Raw genomic sequence first — 21,386 nt, forward strand, 5'->3', positions numbered from 1 at the left:
AAAATCGTCCACGAAGATAGCACGAATGAGTCGTGACTCGCGACTGCCTGACGCGTAGCTTGAGATACAAGCCAATCCTCCTTACAGATGGTGTCCACCTGTCGCTTGCACCAGCAGCTGCGTTCGACACTGGCCCAAACTGCCCGAGTATGTATACATTATATCCATGCCCTCAAAACGTAAGAGTGCGCCGTATCAGCCCACGCTGTTGTTCGCAGTTATCGGATCGCGCGCGTTGTGGTCGGCTGATTCCAGTCTCGCCTAGGCCGGCGGCTGCATGAGATTCGACCGAGGAACGTGGCATCGCGTGCTGCCATGGGTGATCAGCGAGTAGGACGTTCGAGTTTGCTGGGCTTGTCAGTTTCCTGGGAGATTTTGTGCGATCATAGGGCAAGACGTACTTGTGGAGCGGTACCGGGAGCGAGAATGGCGGCGGGAATCTAGCCTCGATCTTAAGTGGGGCCAGATGAAGGGAAGCGCTATTCCGAAAATGGCCACGACCACTGCGATTACTCCCACGATCGCTTCGACAGACAGGCTTTGTGATTGGATGGTCGACCGTTTGACCTGCTCTCGTTGCAGAATAATTTGGATCGGGTGAGCGTGTATAGTACTAAAGCTGTATGTAAAAGTGACGAGAAGAAGCCGGAGCAGCATGTTGCCGAAACCCGTTATCTTGATGTGGGCACTTTGCTAGTTTCTATGTTGCTAGGGCTCAAGACGACGGAAATGCATGTAACGAAGCACACTGAGTAGGTATGGTTTCAAGGTGTCTTCGATAATGCTTCGTGTTTAGTAAATATCTGTGTAAAGCGCGGTCTCAGTGGGAAGAACAATGAACGTAATAGTTGTTGAAAGCACTGCAGATAGGACGACGTGCCGTCTTATATCCATAAACACCTGAACCGACCTTTTGAGGGAGGCTGTGGGGTGTAATGCTTTCCGAAACGCGTGGAGGAGACGGCACCCAAGAGCGTGGAAGCGAAAAGGAGATTCAGGTTGGAGCGGCCGCTATTACTACCCACCGCATGCCAGCGACCGGTTTTAACTGCTCATGGCTAGTGCGAATGCTCACGACTGGTGTGCATGCTCATGACTGGTGCGAGTGCGCGCAACTAACGCGGCAAGCCAAGACATGTACGTCCGTCCCCCTTTGCTCATTCGGCGTGTACCTTACTCTTCTTTGACTAGGGCAAAGAACGATTCACACCCACAGCCTGTACCTTACCCTTCTTTGACTAGGGCCAAGGGCGTTGACAATACGCTCATGCAAGTCTAAGGCCCGACAAAACACGTACCCTGGCAAAACATGTGCATTTAAGGGCCTAAGAAATACGCACCCTAGCAAAGCATGCGTCTTTTGGGTTGCCAGGCAAATTTGGCATTATATTGAAGGAAAATCGAACTGTACTGTGTACCGGCTCTGGCTTGGTTCGCTTTCGACTGCCACGATCTTGTGCACCGATTATATATCAAAACAGGTGGAATCGAGTCGCGTCACAGTTAGCATTGATTTGGCCTTAGGCATCGAGCTCCCTACGTCGCTAAATGCACACCAGAACACATAAGAGACCGCCATGGAAGCGCATGACCAGGAGCATGCTTCAAGATAGGGTGTGCTACGATAGCGCTCTTGAGAAACAAGACCCTCAAAACGCGTGTCCTAATCATACACCCTTTCGTCCCATGGCACTTAGACTCGTTCCCTGACTTGTCACGCATTATGCCAGTAGTGCCGGGCGCTACACCCAGCCATAAGCAAATTGTCAGTTGAGCCCTTCAGCATTATGAAGCCGTTGGGAGTGTACGAGTGTGCAGCAACACGCGCCGTTGTTCTGTGGAGCAGATTTGAACGCGTAGTGGTTAGGTATGTGATCTGATCTTCGTTCACGTCGTTGGTCGAGGAAAGAGGAGCTGGCGAACGTCTATAGTGCCTGATGAGGTATATTGCTGAGTCTTTAGTAAGTAATTTGTATTTGATAAGCCTCAACGTTAGTGTACGGGAACTCACCTGCGGCATCGCGACGGGCGTGGGAGCGATGATGCCAGCGGCGGGCCAAGCACGTCTCTTCCCCGCAGTTTCGTTTAGGACTACCTAGGTACCCCCGCGGCGAAACAACTTGGTTTAGGTGAGCGTATGCATCACCAATGCGGTATGTCAAGGCAACAAGCAGAAGCTGGAGAAGCATGTCGGAAAGCAATGTCTACCTAGGTAGATGCAAGTACTTTAGCAGTGTCCACCTTCCTAAATTACAAGACGACGGGAGTGTTCTATGCAGTCAGAAGACGACTGGGTAGATACGAGTTGAAGGTGTCGTTCGTTGAATGCGCAGCAAGCATGGACGCCTTTGAATACTGAGCATCAGCAGAACCTCATTTTAGCGTGGGTGCAGGTTGATATCTACCACCAACGACCAGGTCGGAAATGATGCAAGGATCGGGACCATCTAGCGTGCTCTACCATGTTCGTATAGCATCAGGCTGGGCTTCGCATGAAGGATACTCAGTGCTATCTTGCGAAATGCCATAGCCTAGTCAATCCGGGCTATCCAGATCATAGTCTCCCTTTCCATCGAACTCTTACCGCTCCTCGTACAGTAGGGACCATCATAGGCGTCGATATTATCCTGGAACGGACACTCATCGAGCGTGCGAGTGCTAGGTGTTCTTGTCTTCTTCGTCCACTGGGTCCAATCCACATCTCTACCTCAGCATTTTGGTTCTTATATGTCACCTCTGAGACACGAAATCACTTCGGAAAGAAGCGCTACAGATGCTCTCAGATATAGAGAGGTAAATTGTTCTATCTACAGAGTTTTCGACAACTATTCCATTTACCTTTCTTACTACGGAGATAGCGCTTCACCCAGATTTCTGCCAAACACGAATACCCTTATGTGAGTTCAAGCCGGTAACATCAATATGCGCCTTGGTCTACAGGCATGATATTCAGCTGCTATCGCCAGCTGCTCCTCATCGCGCGAAATTCGCGAAAGCTAAGGTACTCGTCGTATTCTTCTTGCAATTGCCGTCTAACATTGTCTTCTCTTCTTGACTTCCTGCGCCGTACTGCGATCGCGCAATCTAGGTTTGGGGGTCAATATTGCTCAAATCTCGAAATGGTGCGCAAGACGGGATTGCCTTACATCTGGAAGGCTTGCATAGCCACACGCGTAATGTGGGCGATGCGCCTAAGGCACCAATAAAGATGCCAACTATGGCTACGCAGACGCTGACCAGTGTGAAGATATCTTGTCGCGACCATCCAAGTTGCTGTTGATTCGAGTCCGTAGGTACACGATCGTATCCTAATTGTTCATTGTGAACAGGTAGGATTGGCGAGGCTTCGATGGAAGCCACGCTTAGTAGAAGAATTGCGATGACCAACGACATGATGTTTGGAACGTATAACTCATGTGTGTTCAAACGCATGCCATTGGTAGAAGAATGGGTGTTCAGACGCATACTATTGGTAGAATAGATTTGTATGGCTGAAAAGAACAGAGATGATTCGCGAATCATAAAGAAGGCAACAAGGCAGCTGGGGCTGAGATAGGCTATGCCAACCAGCAGGAGGCCTTATGAGAGTAACCCCGCTTCTGATTCGCCACCTTACCCGTCAGAAGAACCCACATATGTCGGTGGCCGAAAGTGCATACAAAAGATGGATGATGTGGAAAGAATCATATAGAAGTAGGATTGCGTCCTCTTCCCCACCAAAAACATCACGACTGCTTGAAGACTCCCAAGATAACATATATTATAGTATTCACTTTTGTTCAGTCGTTCTATCACTGTCCAATATAGTAAACTCAATCCATCGAGATTCCTCGGCCATTTTTGCAGGATTCACTGCGCTATTCCACATGCATCACAGCCAATCGGCACCCCGCAACTTTACCGATTAGAGACTTGACATGACATGAGTTACGTGGCGACTACCTCAGGTCGCATACTCGATGTCTGAGGCATGAACATCAGGAATACTCACAAGAAGAGACGTAAGCCGTCTCCAACTCTCACTGAAGAGCGATTGGCGACACGATTCGGCAAACATTGTTCAATAGTTGTGTATGTTGCGTCGACTTTTATAGGGCTGCATGAGTGAAGGAGTCGTCATTTCGGCCGGCTTTTAGGCTGCGCTGCATCAATACAGATTAGGTACAGATGATCCGTGGACTGCCATCGCCCCGTTCTACCGACGTTGTCGCAACTTTGAACAAACCACAATACCGTCCAAAATCATCAGAAGCTATCTTCTCGCACGGCGATATCACTATGTACAAAACACTATCTGCAGTGTTGCTTATCTCGACTCGCGTATGGTTTGCCTACGGTTATAACACCAGTCCAAGCTCGTATTTGCTGCTCAACACAGATCATCTTGCTGCCCAACGCCTCAACTGGCAGACTCCACTCTCGACGAAGGACGACCGGTCTACCGTGTTGAATGTTCGTAGAATGTTTGGATGCAATGAGAACACGCTGATGTGCTACCCAGTTTGATGACATTCCAACGACTGACGGACAAGCGGCTATTGAACTTTACGACGGTCTTCTCTTCGAGGGACTGACGGTTGTCAATGTATCTGACAGCAGCCTTCTTGATGACAAGGATAGAGATTGTGCAACATCACACACAAACACCTTAGTCAGCTTTTCATACCCCGAAGGCCAACGTCCTCAAATCAAGATCGGAGCAGTGCACCTCAACGACAAAACCTCGTCGCCCATGTTTGATCTCTTATCCCTCTCCATCAAGCCACGTCAGAAACGATCCTCGGACCCCGTGGTTATCAGATATAAGTTCTGGCAAATCCAAGACGGCAAGACCGAGACGACATATTTAGATCTGGTCTTCCATGGCGTTGATCACCACGCCGTTGCCCACGTTGATTTCGAAAGGTACGGGTATACCATCAGAAACCTCACCGCTTTCGAGATTACTGTAATGGAGAACAACAACCTGGACTTTGCATTTTGTCTGGACGATCTGGGTGTAAGGATCCACAACACGACTGGCGGTAAGGTAACTCAATAAGAGGGGTTGTTGTCGTCGATCAGTAGGAAGTAGATACGAATAGTTGACACTGGTAAAGAATACATCCATACCTGACGCTATCAAAACGACCTATGCGCAGGGACTGTCAGTGTTTTGTGCATATGCGATCGCGCAATAGTCGCAAGCCTAGTGCTACGCATGCCAGATATGGCAGTGCGGTAGAAACGACATTCTCGACACAAACATGTGCCAACATAGCGAGTGTGTGTTCTACTATGATCAACATCTTCCAATAAAGCTTTACAGCACTTTCGCAGAGCTCTAGGTGATGTTGTGACCAGATCCCTGTCGCAACCGAAGCTTCAATTGTATTCCGCCATCAACGAGAGTGCTCGCAAATAGCTACGTTGATGTATCGTTAGCTAAACCAAAAGGTGAATGTATCGAAGCGGTGCTGTATAGCACCAATTCCCAGATACTCCAGAAAAGCGTTCATGAAGACATTAGATTTCTTTTTTACCGATATTGATTGATGACAGTATGACCTTTGAATACGTTTCCAGAAGCAAGAGCGTTCTAGTGTTCGCTTTGCTCCACTGCAGAAGCGTTATAGCGCAGGGGATCAGGAGGGGTGCCTATTCGTCAACCCACTCATCGTCATCGTACACGTCATTGTACCAACCAGGGAGTTCCTCTTCATCAGCTGTTTGAATCATTGAGATCAACCGCAACATTGGATCCTGAGATGAGTCCGTGGGATCCACTCTCCCTGCAGATGTTGGGTCCTCCACGCCCCCCATTACCCTATCTTCTCCCTCGAGGTTGGGCGCAAGGCTGATGATGCGAATCGTCTTTGTTGGGAAGAGACGAATGTTCCTCGCGGTCGTTCCATCACGCCTTTCACCCAGTGTCTGCCTGCTGTTAGCTCTTATATATTCTGTTCGGGGGCCTGTTCATTACCGCATAAGTCGACATGATACAATCGTCGCAAAGTGCCATGAAGCTAATTGGACACGCGAGTTGCGGCGCAGAACTATTGAGGTAACAGTATGAGGATGCCCGCCCAGCGGCTTGCTCTTCGACACTGATGCGATTCCTGCTGTCGAGCGCAACGACGTAGGCTCTGTTCATAATCTCAAACATGATTCGATGGTTGCGAACAGATAGCCAACCACCGAGGTCGAAGCTTGACCCGTCAGAGTCACACTGTAGGATCTGACTATAACGTGCCAGGTTTTTGGCCCCGTCTTCAAGTGCCTTGCGGAAGTCGGAGCACACGAAGATACAGCCAAGCCGGGAGAAGCCCACGAAAAGGTTGCTGTCGCGATCTAGCATGCCAGCACCCCATTCGTCCTCGCTGGTATCTCTTCCGTTCTGGATGGGAAGAGGGCCTTTATTGAGTTGAACAGGCTTCAAGCGGGTTTTGCGGGGATTTGATGCAGGGAAGATTGGTCTCGATGGGCGACCGGTACTCAGCGCGGCCAAAGCCCCGTTGGATCCAGGTCTATCGAGAGGTGGCAAGGGTTCGACGTGGTATGTTTCTGTACACTGCGATGGCTGTAGTGTACCCAGAGCCTCTCCAGTCTTCTTGTCGTACACGTGGTAACCACGTGCTCCCATGGAATACACAACCACATCCTCATTCTGATCGAGGTGCCCTACCGCGTCTTCTTCAATCTTCAAGTGCGTAGTCAGCCTTGGCGGGCTTTGCTTCATATCGTACACGAAGCCCTGGCCCTCTACTGAGACCACAACCAACGTCCAATAAGAAAGCTGGAATCCTCTTGTTTGACAATCATGATCTAGAACAGCTATGCGTCGAAACTCTCCTCTTGCTGCACCTTCTTGATCTGTTTGCCAGACTTCTACCGCGTCTCCTTCACGGTCGAATACGGCCATTCCATCTTGATACTCCAGATGCGCATATGGTCTGACGGCATCCTCAGAATTCGAGTCCAGAATCGAAGGTAATTGCCATAAGATGTCCCCAGTGTCCATATCAGTTACATTCAGTCCGCCAGCATGCGATGTCGAGATGAACAGGCGACGTTTGAAGTCGGCTTTGAACCGCCATACCGCATTATTGGTGACCTGCAGGATGGACTCTTGCGTGACAGGTTGCGACGAGGCCCAGTTGCGCGCAAGAAGCGTTTGTCGCTTGCATAGATCTTTCCATGATGTGAGGTTCTCGAAGAACTTGGAGAAGCTGGTGTAATCTTCAACAAACGAGAAGTCGCGTGCGGTGCGGGGTGGTTGAGAGGTCGTATGCGATTGCGACGTCTTAGTTGGAGAAGAGTAGATAGCTTCTTGATGTGTTTCGTCGATGAAATGGTGCCAGGCGCGTGATACAACGGTAAGCGATGCTAAGGCTGAGACGGGTGTGAAATCGAGGATGCGGAGCACGATCTCCGGCGGAAGGACCGTCAGCGGGTCCGCAACAGGGCCATTCAAAGCAGGTTCGCGACTTGTGAAGACGGATATAGGGTCCTGATTCATGCTCATAATATTGAAGTTAGAATGCGCTGTTTGTTGTCACGCACGATAATATTCTTGACGGATCAAAGAAATAGCTCTCCGGAATGAAGTCATTGTGGAGCAGTCACGTTCACGTCTCGTGGAACATCACACAAGCTCAACTAAGAACCAACATAACCACATTTACGACAATGGCATCTCGCTGCGGATTGTATCTTCATATGATTGAAGTAGAAACGCATAGGAGCATATGTTCAACTTCATAGTGACTACACGTGGGGTATCCGCATCATTTTCGGAACTACCTGGAAGCGCACTCGGCGCATCTCAACCGACACGCAAGTCAACGTCCCTCCACATATCGGAGAGATTGATAACAAATGCCATACCGATGACTGTGAACACCATCCGATATGCGATAAGCAACGAGTCGGCGATTTGCATCCGGTTAGGCATCGATTGTGGAGATGCATGTTGCCAAGTCACTAGCAGCTTCGGCAACAGCGTGGTACTGCTTACCATGAGCGAAAGAGGCATCTCTATATGTCCGGTTATCTTGGGTATCATACCAGCAGGAACCTTAATACTGCCCAAGTGTATAAAAGAGTCCTAATGGCGATCTGGAAGTTTGCAGGTGTGCCGTTCACATACGCTCACCATGGCGGGCCGAATCATCTTCTCCGGATTGCTGACCGCATCTCTTGCGTCTATCTCCGCCTTGGCCGCTCCCGTTGTTAAGAGAAATCCCTACAACTTCATTCTCGAAAACCCCTACAGTGATACAATCTTCGAGCTAGGGAATGTCTCATACTTGGCAAATACCAAGTACCCGAAGGCGAGTGCTGGTTGCGCAACTGCCGGCACATCTACGTCAATTCCGATCACTGTCATCAAAACCAACGAGACCACTATCACAAAGGACGTCCTGACGAGCATCGTATCGTCGTACCTCGAGGGTGACGACGTCTTCAGCCATGACTTCCTGGACGGGCTATATCTCTCATCAAGCGTCAAGTCGACCTTGGATGCTTCTGCCATGGAATATCTAGCAACCCTCAACACGAGCATGCTTTTCGTAGACTCTTCGGTGACTGCAGATGCCTCAGCGAACAAGGTCGTACTTCAATCGCCCGTTGAAATTCCCGCTGGCCCATACCTCGCATCTGTGGAAGACGGCTCCGTAAGCTTTGCGACTGTGTACCGACTTTATCCAGATACTTACAGGACGTTCCTCTTTGGCGCCTACGATGCGAATGATGGAGAAAACAACTACAACCCGCTCGGCGTATTCCTGCCCAAATTTTGGGACCCTATGATTCCTGTCCCTTCACGCATTTACTACTGGGATGATGACAGACCCCTCGCAGGCGAGCGTGTCGCGATCAAGGACTTGTATGACCTCAAGGGTCTACAAACCTCTGGTGGCAGTCAAGCATGGGCTTATATCACACCCATCTCGAACGGCACAGCACCTTCAGTACAGCAGATTCTCGATCTCGGAGGTGTCGTAGTCGGCAAACAGAAGCTCGCTCAGTTTGCTTCTGGTGCTAACCCTTGGGAATGGCAAGATGAGCACTACCCGTTCAACCCGAGAGGAGATGGATGGCTCACGTGCTCAGCTTCTTCATCTGGTGGTGGCTGCTCCATCGCCGCGTATGACTGGCTAGACTACGCCATTGGAAGCGATACGGGTTCTTCCATGAGACGGCCGGCCGCGGTAGCTGGCGTATACGGCCAACGACCCAGCCAGGGCATGATATCCCTCGAACGAGTCATTCCCCTAGGAGCCGCAACCGACACCGCCGGCGTCTTCTCCCGCGACCCTTACAAATGGATCAAGTTTGCAAAATCCTGGTACACACCCTCCCTCTACCAAGACGCGTCGATAACTGGACTATCCCCCCTCTCCGTCCCAGACACCGACGCATTTCCCAAAACAATCTTATACCCCACCGACTACCTGCCTCTCAACAACTCCGCCGCAGAACCCATTCTCCAAGACTTCATAGCAAACATGTCCCGAATCTTCAACATGACAGTCAAAGAGTTCAACTTCACCGCCACCGTACAAAACTTCTCCGACCCCATCGCCAGCAACTTTACAACCATGAACGCCGCCACCAACGTGATAAACACATGGTCCGCATGGACCGTCGTCGGAAAACCCCTACTAACAGCCTGGGCCGCCCTCTTCGACGGCCGCTTCCCTCCCATCGATCCCGCACGGAGACCGGGATGGGCAAACTTCAACGAAAGCCGTACAAACCAGACAACTTACGACGCCGCCCTCGTCACCAAGAACATAGCTGTAGAATGGTACGAGCGCGAATTGCAATACTCGACTCCAGAATCCTGCTCCGAGTCGGTTATGCTCTACGACATTGGCACAGGCGGTCTCCCTTCGTTTCGCGAAAAGGAACTCAATGACTCGCCGGATGCGTCGTATTTAGCTGTTACACCGCCAACGGCGAAGATAACAGGGGCGGGTATCTGTCCGATTTTTGGGTGTGCGGATTTTACGGTGCCGATTGGGCAGGTGGCGTATCAGAGTAATGTTACGTTCCATGAGGAAATGGTCCCTGTGACGATCAATCTTGTGGTGAAGCGGGGGTGTGATTTTGTGCTTTACAACATGATTGAGAGGTTGGCTGATGAGGGGGTGTTGAAGAGTGTTAAGACGGGGAGGACGGCATTTTGATGGCAAGGGGATAGGGGAATATGATGAGATATGAATGATGCGTGATGCTGAACTCGCAGATGATTGATGTTAGATTAAGGGGGTTTTTAGTGCTGCTGTAATGATGTCGCCTCTAATGTCGAAAGGACTAAAGTATGCATAATTGGATGAGCGAGTTTCTCATAAACTAATGCAAGCATCTTCACACAATGTCCGTAGTGCGAGCGTGCTCATGGCGGTACTTTCTGTCTGTTCAGGCGTTGCAGTCCTTGAGGCATACTTTCCAGATGTTGCACCACTCGATCATCTCCGATCTGCATGCAGTCGCATAGGTCTAATGGCTGCGTAGATAGCAAGCGGCAGACTCGGCCTCGTTATGTGACCAACTGTTGATCGGCACTGGGCAGCGTTGACGGAAAACATCATACATTGCTTCAGGAGCAGGAACTGGGAAAGAAGACCGCACCAATAGAGCGGAGATTGTAGCTTGGCAAAGCCAAATTGCATTGTTTGCGAACCAAACTGGTCCGGCGCTCTTGTAGCCCAAGAGCGGGAATGCATCGTTCTACCTTTCGAAAAGCGACCACAACGCCAAATGTAGAGTAGACAGTACAATGCCAAATGTCTATGATTTCCCCCGACGCTTTTGAGATGCCGTATAGATGCAGTATTAGAAGAAGAAGAAAAGACACGAACGTCTGCTAGAGGCCTGGAACATGCGTCCAGGATTCCTCGTGGTGGCTGTGTGCGACTTTGCGCACCTACAGGCGCCCGTATACCATCTATGATCGATGCATGGTACACCGGTCCAGCGCGTCGAGCAACTCGGGCCGTTCCGCCAAGGCCTGTCGCGCCTGGGTATAGCTGAACCAATTTCGATTCCGCTTGTGCTGCTCCGGCCATTGGGCCTCTTGCTTCTCAACGGTCGCCTCGAAGAAGTGGTACGAGGCCTTTGGGGCCTGGGAGGTGAGTTGGTCGGGTCTTCGCTTCTCAGGGATGAGGCCAAGGTCGTAGTTGATCTTGCATATTATGCCAGCCTCTTCCCAGGCTTCGCGTTTGGCGGCGTCTTGGGCCGTTGCCTCGTCCGTCTCCCAGCCGCCTTTTGGGAGCACCCAGCCGTTTCGCTTGGTGGACTGGATGAGGAGGACGTAGTACTTGTCGGCGGAAAGCGGGACAACACCGGCGACTAGCCGCTCGCCTTGGGACCCATAGCCTGCCGCCAATCAGCCGAAAGTTAAAGCGGTGAGTCTGGGGGGATTCGCGGAAGGGATTCAATTTTTCGATGTGAGTTGTGGGGGTCTCGTGAGCAGACTTACGTTGGTTCACGCGACCAGTGCGCGACTGCATCGACAGCTGCTGGGTAGCGGCCATGTCGGAATATCGACAAGGGAAGGCGCGGAGATATGCGTGGCACCGCTTGTATGCGACTCGCTCGACGCGACGGCAGCAGGCCTCAACAATAGGCTGGGTCGGAAGAGCAGAGGCGAGCCAGGCGGTGAAGTGGAATGGAGCCGAGCAAACAGCGAAAGTGTGGCTCAGGAGGGTCTGTGGGAGTGTGTGTGTGTGTGTGTGTGGCTTCACGGGGGAAGTAGTAGTGTCAAGTGTGAAGGGTGAAGGTGTGGTAGGCAAAAGGGCTGAGCAAGGCTCAGTCCCGCGGATGACGGGGCTGAGGATGTTGAAGGAGCCTGCGAGCAGCAAAGAAGTTCGGCATGGTGGATGGATGTTTTAGTAGGTGGTTCGGGTCAGGGACTTTTTACGTGGAAACTAAGGGCTCGCGGAGCGTCACGCCTGTCGCCAAGGCCCGCCTGCAAGAGGAGCTTTGTCCGGGGTGTCTGCACAGAGCTGCACAAAACTGCAATCAACGGCAGCCAGACAAGGCACTGGCTTCACCTATCGGCGCACGAGACAGGTCGTCTACGGTCCCAGCTCGCAGCTCCAATGCGCTGCATAGGGAGCCGGCGGGGCACGCGAGACCAGCGCGCCGCTTGCAGCCTCTCTGCTGCCTGCCCTCTGGATGACGTACAGGCATTTAAACGGCGAATTGCCCACTAGAAAACGAGCAATTGCCCCCGTGTAGACGCTGATCAGAGTCTCTGGTGCGCGCCCTGCACGCTGTGATACAACAACCTTTGCATTGCTATTGTGTGTCTTGACCCCGCGACCGATCGCCCGTCTCCGCCAGAACATCATTGCCATCCACGCCCTGACCGCCCTGACCGACCCCGACAGTCCCAAGAGCCCTGATCTGTAGCAACCGGGCGTGGACAAGGAGCTATTATTCATTCTGCTACCGCCTGTCATCGCTCGCCGCCGCGACGACGCTCGAATCCGCCTCGGACCACTACCCCCACCAGCTCCCACGCTTATGCTGCCCTCATGCAGTCCAGTGTGACGCCTTTCGGTATGTTCTGCTCCAACCATTTCCCTGGGTTCCGGCTCGTGCCTGTCTGGCTGGACATGAACTATCTCTCAAGCTCCCAGCAATACGGACCTCCCATCTCAGACCCTGGCTATCAACGACTTGCTAACGGTCATTTCCAGGCTACAGTAGTGAGTCGTGCGGGTACTGCAAAGACGCATCGAATGGCAGTAGAACCGCCAACTCTCGTACGTGGATTTTCATAGTCATCCCTATTCGGTCATGGACGGATCGTCATGCCTGCATGCCGCTGTCAGAGCGGTCAAGCCATCTCACACGAACAATGGGCGTCAATGGCCGTCAGTGTTGCAGCCGGCGCTTTTCTCGCCTGCATTTGATGTTCCGTTAAGGTTACCTGCCTCACGTGCAGCCCCGCGTCGCATGGAACCTTGGAATCTTGCCCGTCCCTGCCCATGCCCCCAAGCGATGCATCACCGCCAAGCATCGTCTATGTCGGCTCGTATACACGTCGGCAGGCGTTGTTTGATGCAGATCTAGATTCTTGAGATTGATTGCATCACAGTGCATCTCCATCTCGATCATGAGCTGTCTGGTGAGCTTGAGCGGGGGAAATCGGAATGAGGCTGCGAGCCGAGAGCACCGACTGACCTTACTTGATTAGGGGCGAGTTACTACTTCTCGTCGAAAAGCTTGACCGTTGAGGTCTACCAAATCCTCGTGGACCGCGGTTGGAGAAGGTACGACCCACTCATGCAGAGCACATTACATACAGCGCTATGTCTACAATAGCAGCTGACAGTGGCTTCTAGATCTGGTACCATCTTTTACAAGCCGGATGTGCTGCGACACTGCTGTCCACATTACACGATTCGGTAAGCAGGCTTGCAGTAACATCCTGCTAGAGACTTACCCGAGACTAGTCTACCCGTAGTCTCCTTCAAGCCCTCGAAGGATCAAAGAAAAGCCGTCAACCACTGGAATGACCATGTGCTAGGGGAGTCTTATATGAAAGAGGCTTCCAGACTCTACCCGATATCCAAAGAGTGCGTCGCGATACGGCAGAGTTGTTACTAGGCTGACCATCGCCAGGGAGAAAGCTCGGTTCAAAAACACATTTGATCTCACTCGTGAGATTCACAAGACCGAATATGACAATGTCAAACGACCGCCGGAGCCCGCACACCGCTTTGAGGTAACACTGGAGCCAGCAGCGTTCACGCTCGAAAAGTATGAGTTGTTCAAAAACTACCAGCAGAACGTGCACAAAGAGAAACCCCACGAGATCTCTCAAGCAGGCTTCAAACGGTTTCTGTGCGATTCGCCGTTGAAGCAGACTACCAGGACCGTCGAGGGCAAAGAGCAGCTGCTCGGATCGTACCACCAATGCTACCGGCTTGATGGACGGCTCATTGCGATGGGTATACTCGATCTGCTACCCCACTGCGTTAGCGGCGTCTACATGCTCTACCATTCCGACTATGAACAGTGGCAGTTCGGAAAGTTGAGTGCGCTACGAGAAGCCGCGCTGGCGCTTGAGGGCGGCTATCAGTACTACTATATGGGATACTACATCCATTCTTGCGTCAAGATGAAGTACAAGGGCGATTACAAGACTCAGCATGTTCTCGATCCCGAAACATACGAGTGGCACCCGCTCGAAGGCGAAATGCGCGCTCTGCTTGATAAGAAGCCATATGTCTCCATGTCTAGGGAGCGTCGCAGGAAGGAGATGGGCATCGATGGAGAGCAAGATGATTACTCCGATTATCCCTATCCGACAGCTGCTGAGGCTGGCAAGGCTGTCAACAAGGGCGTGTCGTTGTTTGAACTCAAGGTGCCGGGCCTTATGACTGCTGAAGAGATTGAACAGCAACTCGACCTGGCCACGATGCCTATTCGCGTTGGTGGGAGGATGGCGGAAGCTCAGGTGAGTAAGCTGCTTACATGAAACGCTTACTCTGTATTGACTGCGTATAGGACCTGGTCTCTTGGGACGGCAGCGAGCTGAGGAATTCAAAGTCGATTAGGGGTGTTATTGGTGAGATGGTTGCGTGCATGGGGCCAGAAGTTGCATGGCAGGTTGTGGTGCAGTTGGGCTGAAGGGTATGAAGGCGCGTGTGGAGATGCATGTGCCGAACACGTATAGATAGTGGCGACCACATGGCCTGCTCTAGACGGGCGTCTGACGTCGAAGGCTTTGATTCATGATCTTACACACGTGTGGTCAATCTCACTCGCATGGTTTCCCCTAACGGCGAAGTGGCTGAACCCTTTGAGCCTAGCCTGAACGGGAGGCCGAGGCTGCCGCTCCGAATACCATCTTGCTAAATGTCCACACACAGCACACGCTGTCGCAGCACGCAACAATGTCCGACCTCACACTCGTCGTGCGCCCTCGTGGTATGCTTGTTCCATGACCCATTGAGTCGGCTTCGGTCCGATTGAGTGCATCCTGGCTTTTGTTCGTTTGTTAACCCCTCCACAGGCCGTCCGATTAAGAACCTCCCCGAGACCATCACCGTCTCTGCGGATGCCTCGGCCGCCCAGATCTTCGAAGAAATCGCAAAGGCCTCCAGGTTCTCAATCCACCGATTGAGGGTCACCAAGGGCAGCGACGGATCGCCAATCAACAATGTGCGAGACGTGAAGGTTCACGACACGGGCCTGCGGAACAAGAGTGCTGTGGATGTTAAGGATCTAGGTATGCTACTCTCTACCTCTTCACCAACAGACGACTGACTGTCTCCCAGGTCCCCAGATCTCATGGCGCACCGTCTTCATCGTCGAGTACCTCGGACCCCTCCTCATCCACCCGCTCATCTACTTCGGCCGCTCCCTCATCTACGGCACCTCAGCTCCTCCGTCGCAGCTCCAGAAGCTCACCTTCCTCATGTGCGTCGCCCACTTTGCTAAGCGCGAGTTCGAAACTCTCTTCGTCCACCGCTTCTCGTCGGCCACAATGCCTATAATGAACATCTACAAGAACTCTGGCTACTACTGGCTCCTTTCGGGTCTGAACCTGGCATACTGGAGCTACGGTCCCAACAGCCCGGCTGCTAGACCTTCCAACCCGCTTCTCACATACCTTGGTGTGGCCCTGTTTGCCATTGGCGAGGTTTGCAACTACAGCACGCATTTGACGCTCAAGAACTTGCGCCGCCCCGGCAGCACTGAGCGCGGTATTCCCAAGGGACTGGGCTTCGATCTAGTCACCTGCCCCAACTACATGTTCGAGGCAATGGCGTGGATTGGCGTGGCGCTGGTCAACTGGAGCTTGAGCACCGTTCTCTTCATCATCGTGGCTGTGGGACAGATGGGTGTTTGGGCATGGAAGAAGGAGAAGAGGTATCGCAAGGAGTTTGGAGATAAATACAAGAGGAAGAGGTACGCTATTCTGCCTGGTATCTGGTAGAAGATACCTGGTAGGATGACGGTGTCAGGCGACAGGCGTGGGGCTAACAGCAAGATTGGCGCCTGGTGAATGCTTGGTGTTCGTGGGCACAAGCCAATGATGAAAGAGGGATGGTGTGCGGATGGCGGTGGGATTGAACCAGGGTTACGGCGAGGCGCACTCGAAGGATGAGGACGTGAGGGCTGTCACACCGGGCTCAGAACGGTAGCACCTCCGCAGGTACCCGTATCTAGCGCGTCGATGCCTATAGGTACTAACCTTACACTAATACATCCCATCGTCCGTATGCTGAAGGGCGTCGTGGTGACGAATGCGTATGTGTGTGTGTGTGACTACGTTCGCGGATGCCCAGGTCATGTTGCTCATCAGCATCCTTTGTACATCCCAATTCCGACTTGACAAACCTCGTGACGATGGAAATGTGCTTGGCTGTAGCCTTCTGTACCACTATCCATCATACGTAACCCCATCTTTGCTTTTTCGATTTGAGGCTTATTGCATCTGCCCGCAGCGGCCACTCCCATATCGCCCCGGGGAACACCGACTTAGACCCTGCATAAGCGTGGGAAGGACAACACCCACCTGTCCTCTCTCCTTCGGTTTTTCTTCTATTCGCCATCATCTAGTGACGATCCGATTGCAATTACTCCAAGTCTGCAGCCGGATGGCCTGTCCTCTCACTACCTACCCACCATGTCAGAAAAAGAAGCTCACCGACAGTTTTGATCCAGTGAGGCTGAAGCAAGATGCATCGAGGGCCGCTGCCTGCAAAAAGGCTGCGACCGAGGCTGAGACGACACTTGCGGGCCCGCTAATTCTTGCAGCGCACCTCGGATTCCTGCCTACCAGCACGCATATCGGCGGTCAGCCAAACGACTCAGCCCAGCCGTTCGCGATCAGCCTAGCCTAGCTCAACTTCACCTGCCGAATGGGCTAATTGCATGCATTTCAATTGGACATTTACTGCATCTAGTACAGCGGGCCACGGCTTGGAATGGGGGAGGGACCTCTCAGCTGTTGACGTTCCCGGTGCCGGTGAGAACTAGAGGGATTGCATCGCCGTAGACTATCCTTCAGCCGCAATTACGAATGCATCCTATCAGAATAATGATGTGGAGGGTATAAGAAGATTGAGGCTGACCGATTGTGCGACAAACCCATTGTCTCAAGCTTCCCTACTTGCCGTGTGAACAACTTGGTTCTTCTTTAGCGTTCGATCGTTGTTGCACATATACCCCTCGCTGCTTTTTTTTGGTGGCTTACCTACATATACTTACAAGATTAGACATCGCAAGCTCGCCTGCTGTATATCTTGTCTATTATCCCGGTTTCTCGGAGCTTGTAAGGTCGCGTGGTATCTGGATCCTGACTGCAAAAGTCTGAAAGCGGAAATCACGTACGACTGATTGTACCGGTAGTGGAAGGAAGCCCCACACAGAAGAGATTCAGTTCCATGTAAGTACCATTGCATCACGTCTCTTCCTACAACCCTATTCCAATATCTCTCTTCGGCGTTATTGTCGTTTCCTGTGCAATTCGCCAGTCATACACATATCCTCGAGCAAGGAAACCTGAGATATGACCCACCAAAAGGATCGTCGTCTTGCTTCGAGCGAAGGAACAGACCCAGACCTAGAAACGTCACTAACGCAAACATCCAGCACATCCATCAACATGTCCGGTCTAGCTGCAGAGGCGAAAGCGGCATGGGATTCCCATGTTGATACCCGCACAGGAGCTGAGCCTCCCAAACCAGCTGACCCATCCGAACTCAGTACTATGAGAAACGCCATTGGTGGATCTTTCAAAGCAGCGGCAGCTCTGATTGGCGCCGCTGCAGCTCCACTTCCTGACCAAACTGGTGATGGCTCCAAGATCGCGCCAGAAGAGAAGGCCAGTCTTTACAAGAAGATTGAAGGCGGTCTGCGAGACATGTCTCACCTTGGCATCGAGAACATCCAGAGCTTGATGGAGATTCAGAAAGAGAAGATGCTTGGTGGATATACCGATGATAAGACATACCTCATGGAGGGTCTTATCCGGACCGCTGCCGCATTGCCTGACGGGTCAAAGACAAGAGAGGCAGTGACGGGTCAATTTCTGACCCAGCTATGGGGTGACTTGCAGCACCCGCCGCAGTCATATCTTGGGTCGAAGTACCAGTACCGTGCCGCAGATGGATCGAATAACAGTCTAGTAAACCCGCAAGTTGGCGCAGCAGGAACACCATACGCCAGGACAGTCAAGCCAGACATGATGCAGACTCCTGCCCGCCCAGATCCTGGTGTTGTATTCGATAGCATCATGACGAGGAAGCATGCTGAACTGCACCCAAACCGTATTTCAAGTATGCTGTTCTATCTGGCATCCATCATCATCCACGACTGCTTCCGCACAAGTCACGAGGATTACTCGATCTCGATGACATCTTCATATCTCGATTTATCACCATTGTATGGCAGTAACCAGGCCGAACAGGACATGATGAGGACTGGACGCGATGGAAAGATCAAGCCCGACTGCTTCTCGGAAGCAAGACTGTTGTTCTTCCCTCCCGGCGTTGGTGCTATGTTGATCATGTTCAACCGTTTCCACAACTACACGGTCGAGAACCTAGCGGCTATCAACGAGCAAGGACGTTTTACGAAGCCTTCGAATGAAGTACCAAAGTCTACCGGTGACGTCGAAGTCGACAAGAAAACAAAGGAAAAGTATGATGCGGCATGGAAGAAATACGACAATGACTTGTTCCAGACCGGTCGTCTCATTACTTGCGGCCTTTACGTCAACATCATCTTGATCGACTACGTCCGCACCATTCTCGATCTTAACCGGACTGACAGCAACTGGCAGTTGAACCCTCGCGCGGAAGTGAAGGATCTACCCATGGGCATTGGCAACCAAGTCTCTGCTGAGTTTAACCTCGTATACCGATGGCACTCTACAGTCTCTGATCGTGACGAGAAATGGACGCAGGAGATGTGGGACGGTCTCTTCGGTGAAGGTCGCGATCCCAAGACCGTCGGCAAATATGAGTTCCTTGGCCGGTTGAATGAAGTCTACAAGAAGACTGATCCTGATCCCTCGAAACGCAAGTTCGCTGGTCTGGAGCGAGGTGACAACGGCACACTACCCGACCAAGGTCTGGTAGACATCTTGACATCGAGCATAGAAGACTGTGCCAACTCTTTTGGACCGAATAGAGTCCCTGCTGTCTTCCGCGCTATTGAAGTCCTAGGTATCGAACAAGCCCGTACCTGGAATCTGGGATCGCTCAACGAGTTCCGGAAGTACTTCAAGCTAGAGCCGCATAACACTTTCGAAGACATCACGTCAGACAAATATGTGCAAGAACAACTCAAGCACCTCTACGATCACCCCGACAAGGTTGAGATCTACCCGGGTATCGTCGTCGAGGACGCAAAGAAGCCCATGGCTCCTGGTTCGGGTCTCTGCCCTTCGTACACCGTCTCCCGTGCTGTTTTGTCGGACGCCGTTGCGCTGGTTCGTGGCGACAGATTCTACACGCATGACTACAACCCACGCACCTTGACCAATTGGGGCTACCGTCAAGCTGAAAGCGATCTCGGCGTCGACAACGGATGTGTGTTCTACAAGCTCTTCCTCCGCGCTTTCCCACAGCACTTCAAGTACAACAGCGTCTACGCCCACTACCCATTGACTATCCCGTCCGCCATGCAGACTGCTCTGAAAGACTTGAAGAAAGACAATCTGTACGACTTCAGCAAGCCAGTAGCGACACCACACCCTCAATTCGTCAAAGAGTACAAGCTGGCCACCGACATCATGAAGGACCAAGCAACTTTCAAAGTCGTCTGGGGCAAAGCCATGGAATACATCATGGGCCCCGCATCCGCCGACTTCATGCTTGCCGGCGACGGGCCCAAGAACACTGCCTCCCGTCAAATGGTCAGCAAGGCACTCTACATCTCTGAATGGGACAAGGAAGTACGGAACTACTACACTCTCAAGACGCGAGAACTGTTGAAGGAAAAGAGCGCCAAAATCGCCGACTTCAACCAAGTCGACATCATCCGCTCTGTCGGAAACCTTGCGCATGTCCACTTCTGTTCTGAGCTCTTCATGCTGCCTTTGAAGACCGCCGCACAACCCCACGGTATCTTCACGGAGGCCGAACTCTACCTCATCATGTCTTCGGTCTTCGCGCTCATCTTCTTCGACGCAGACCCTGCTTCTTCTTTCCCTTTGCATGTCAAAGCAAGAAAGGCAACGCAGCTACTCGGTAACATCGTCGAGAAGAATGTCAAGGCGATTGCAAGTTCGGGCTTCTTGAGCAGTATCATGGCCACCATCTGGCCGCAGGAATCCGTGCTGAAGAGCTATGGCAAGCATATGATTAAGCGATTGTTAGAGAGTGGAATGTCGCCGGAGACCTTGACTTGGGGCCATATCCTCGGCACGGCGGGAGGCATGGTATCGAACCAGGGTCAACTCTTCGCTCAGACAATCGAATACTTCCTCCTCGGCGCCGGCAAGAAACATTGGGCCGAGATCTCGAGGTTGGCTCAAGATGACAGCGAGGAGTCGTTTGAGAAGTTGATGCACTACACCATGGAGGGCGGAAGGTTGAACGGCGAAACAGGCGTCATCCGCGCCGTTGCCAAACCAACCTCCATCACCGAGGCTGGAAAGACGACAGATCTCAAGCCCGGCGACGCCGTCTTTGTAAATCTGCGCACCGCCTCTCACGACTCTACCATCTTCCCTAACCCTGATGAAGTCGACATCACCCGCCCGCTGGATTCCTACATTCACCTCGGATACGGACCGCACCAGTGTCTCGGACTGCCAATGACGCGCATCACGCTCACGACGATGCTGCGAGAAGTTGCGCGCCTGAAGAATTTGAGGCCGGCACTGGGTCCGCAGGGCAAGATTCACAAGGTGGAGAAGAAGATGGGTCCGGGCGAGGAGAAGTATAGCTATCATGCTTATTTGACGGAGAATCAGGATATGTACTTTCCGTTCCCTTGTGGTAAGTCAATTTTTTTGAACTCCAGTACTCCGTTTGTACTTGGTTGATATGACATGTGCTAACTTGATGTGTAGCGCTGAAGGTATGCTGGGATGACTAGATGTTTTGGGATTATGGGGTTTGAATGCGAGGGGTACGATCACAATTCGTAGTGTACAAAGGGTTTTCTAGACGCTAAAGGATGTTCAAGGAGCATGGGAGTGTACTATGGCTTTCGTTTCGGTCATGTCCTTGTTAGCAATCATATTGGATACCTGCCGGGCGTTTTGGTATCGTGGATAACAGAATGAAAGAAATGGGTGTATGCCAATGATGAGTCAGGACCTGGACAGCCAATGAACGATCCATTTGAAGCTTCCAAGATAGAATAAACAGAGCTCGCCAGGCCTGAGCGCAAAGACTAAAAGCCACATCGAGCAAGGC

The 21,386-nt window shown here is 51.9% G+C and overlaps 9 protein-coding genes across 9 annotated transcripts; 5 read left to right on the forward strand and 4 right to left on the reverse strand.

The window, feature by feature from the left end:
* Positions 1 to 172: 172 nt before the first annotated feature.
* J4E82_008909 (uncharacterized protein) lies at positions 173 to 657 on the reverse strand (the record flags this gene model as incomplete). The annotated part of the gene is made up of 2 exons (XM_051735139.1): positions 173 to 348; positions 402 to 657. 2 exons carry the CDS (start codon positions 655 to 657, stop codon positions 173 to 175), a joined length of 432 nt encoding a protein of 143 aa, XP_051585066.1.
* A 1,057-nt stretch (positions 658 to 1,714) lies between these two features.
* Positions 1,715 to 2,189, reverse strand: J4E82_008910 (uncharacterized protein; the record flags this gene model as incomplete). The annotated part of the gene is made up of 2 exons (XM_051735140.1): positions 1,715 to 1,950; positions 2,012 to 2,189. 2 exons carry the CDS (start codon positions 2,187 to 2,189, stop codon positions 1,715 to 1,717), a joined length of 414 nt encoding a protein of 137 aa, XP_051585067.1.
* Positions 2,190 to 4,167: 1,978 nt separating this feature from the next.
* On the forward strand, positions 4,168 to 5,041 carry J4E82_008911 (uncharacterized protein; the record flags this gene model as incomplete). The annotated part of the gene is made up of 2 exons (XM_051735141.1): positions 4,168 to 4,452; positions 4,502 to 5,041. The coding sequence occupies 2 exons, from the start codon at positions 4,168 to 4,170 to the stop codon at positions 5,039 to 5,041; spliced, it is 825 nt and encodes a 274-aa protein (XP_051585068.1).
* Positions 5,042 to 5,637: 596 nt separating this feature from the next.
* Positions 5,638 to 7,504, reverse strand: J4E82_008912 (uncharacterized protein; the record flags this gene model as incomplete). The annotated part of the gene is made up of 2 exons (XM_051735142.1): positions 5,638 to 5,913; positions 5,963 to 7,504. The coding sequence occupies 2 exons, from the start codon at positions 7,502 to 7,504 to the stop codon at positions 5,638 to 5,640; spliced, it is 1,818 nt and encodes a 605-aa protein (XP_051585069.1).
* Positions 7,505 to 8,135: 631 nt separating this feature from the next.
* J4E82_008913 (uncharacterized protein) lies at positions 8,136 to 10,175 on the forward strand (the record flags this gene model as incomplete). The annotated part of the gene is made up of 1 exon (XM_051735143.1): positions 8,136 to 10,175. One exon carries the CDS (start codon positions 8,136 to 8,138, stop codon positions 10,173 to 10,175), a length of 2,040 nt encoding a protein of 679 aa, XP_051585070.1.
* Positions 10,176 to 10,936: 761 nt separating this feature from the next.
* Positions 10,937 to 11,525, reverse strand: J4E82_008914 (uncharacterized protein; the record flags this gene model as incomplete). The annotated part of the gene is made up of 2 exons (XM_051735144.1): positions 10,937 to 11,367; positions 11,471 to 11,525. 2 exons carry the CDS (start codon positions 11,523 to 11,525, stop codon positions 10,937 to 10,939), a joined length of 486 nt encoding a protein of 161 aa, XP_051585071.1.
* Positions 11,526 to 12,530: 1,005 nt separating this feature from the next.
* Positions 12,531 to 14,634, forward strand: J4E82_008915 (uncharacterized protein; the record flags this gene model as incomplete). Its single annotated transcript, XM_051735145.1, has 6 exons — positions 12,531 to 12,555; positions 13,196 to 13,271; positions 13,344 to 13,406; positions 13,455 to 13,577; positions 13,624 to 14,461; positions 14,512 to 14,634. 6 exons carry the CDS (start codon positions 12,531 to 12,533, stop codon positions 14,632 to 14,634), a joined length of 1,248 nt encoding a protein of 415 aa, XP_051585072.1.
* A 266-nt stretch (positions 14,635 to 14,900) lies between these two features.
* Positions 14,901 to 15,946, forward strand: J4E82_008916 (uncharacterized protein; the record flags this gene model as incomplete). The annotated part of the gene is made up of 3 exons (XM_051735146.1): positions 14,901 to 14,934; positions 15,020 to 15,235; positions 15,285 to 15,946. The coding sequence occupies 3 exons, from the start codon at positions 14,901 to 14,903 to the stop codon at positions 15,944 to 15,946; spliced, it is 912 nt and encodes a 303-aa protein (XP_051585073.1).
* Positions 15,947 to 17,620: 1,674 nt separating this feature from the next.
* J4E82_008917 (uncharacterized protein) lies at positions 17,621 to 21,063 on the forward strand (the record flags this gene model as incomplete). Its single annotated transcript, XM_051735147.1, has 2 exons — positions 17,621 to 20,963; positions 21,038 to 21,063. The coding sequence occupies 2 exons, from the start codon at positions 17,621 to 17,623 to the stop codon at positions 21,061 to 21,063; spliced, it is 3,369 nt and encodes a 1,122-aa protein (XP_051585074.1).
* Positions 21,064 to 21,386: the final 323 nt, after the last annotated feature.

Source organism: Alternaria postmessia (assembly GCF_024291825.1).
Source record: "Alternaria postmessia strain BMP 2775 chromosome Unknown scaffold_78, whole genome shotgun sequence".
NCBI classification, from domain to species: domain Eukaryota; kingdom Fungi; phylum Ascomycota; class Dothideomycetes; order Pleosporales; family Pleosporaceae; genus Alternaria; species Alternaria postmessia.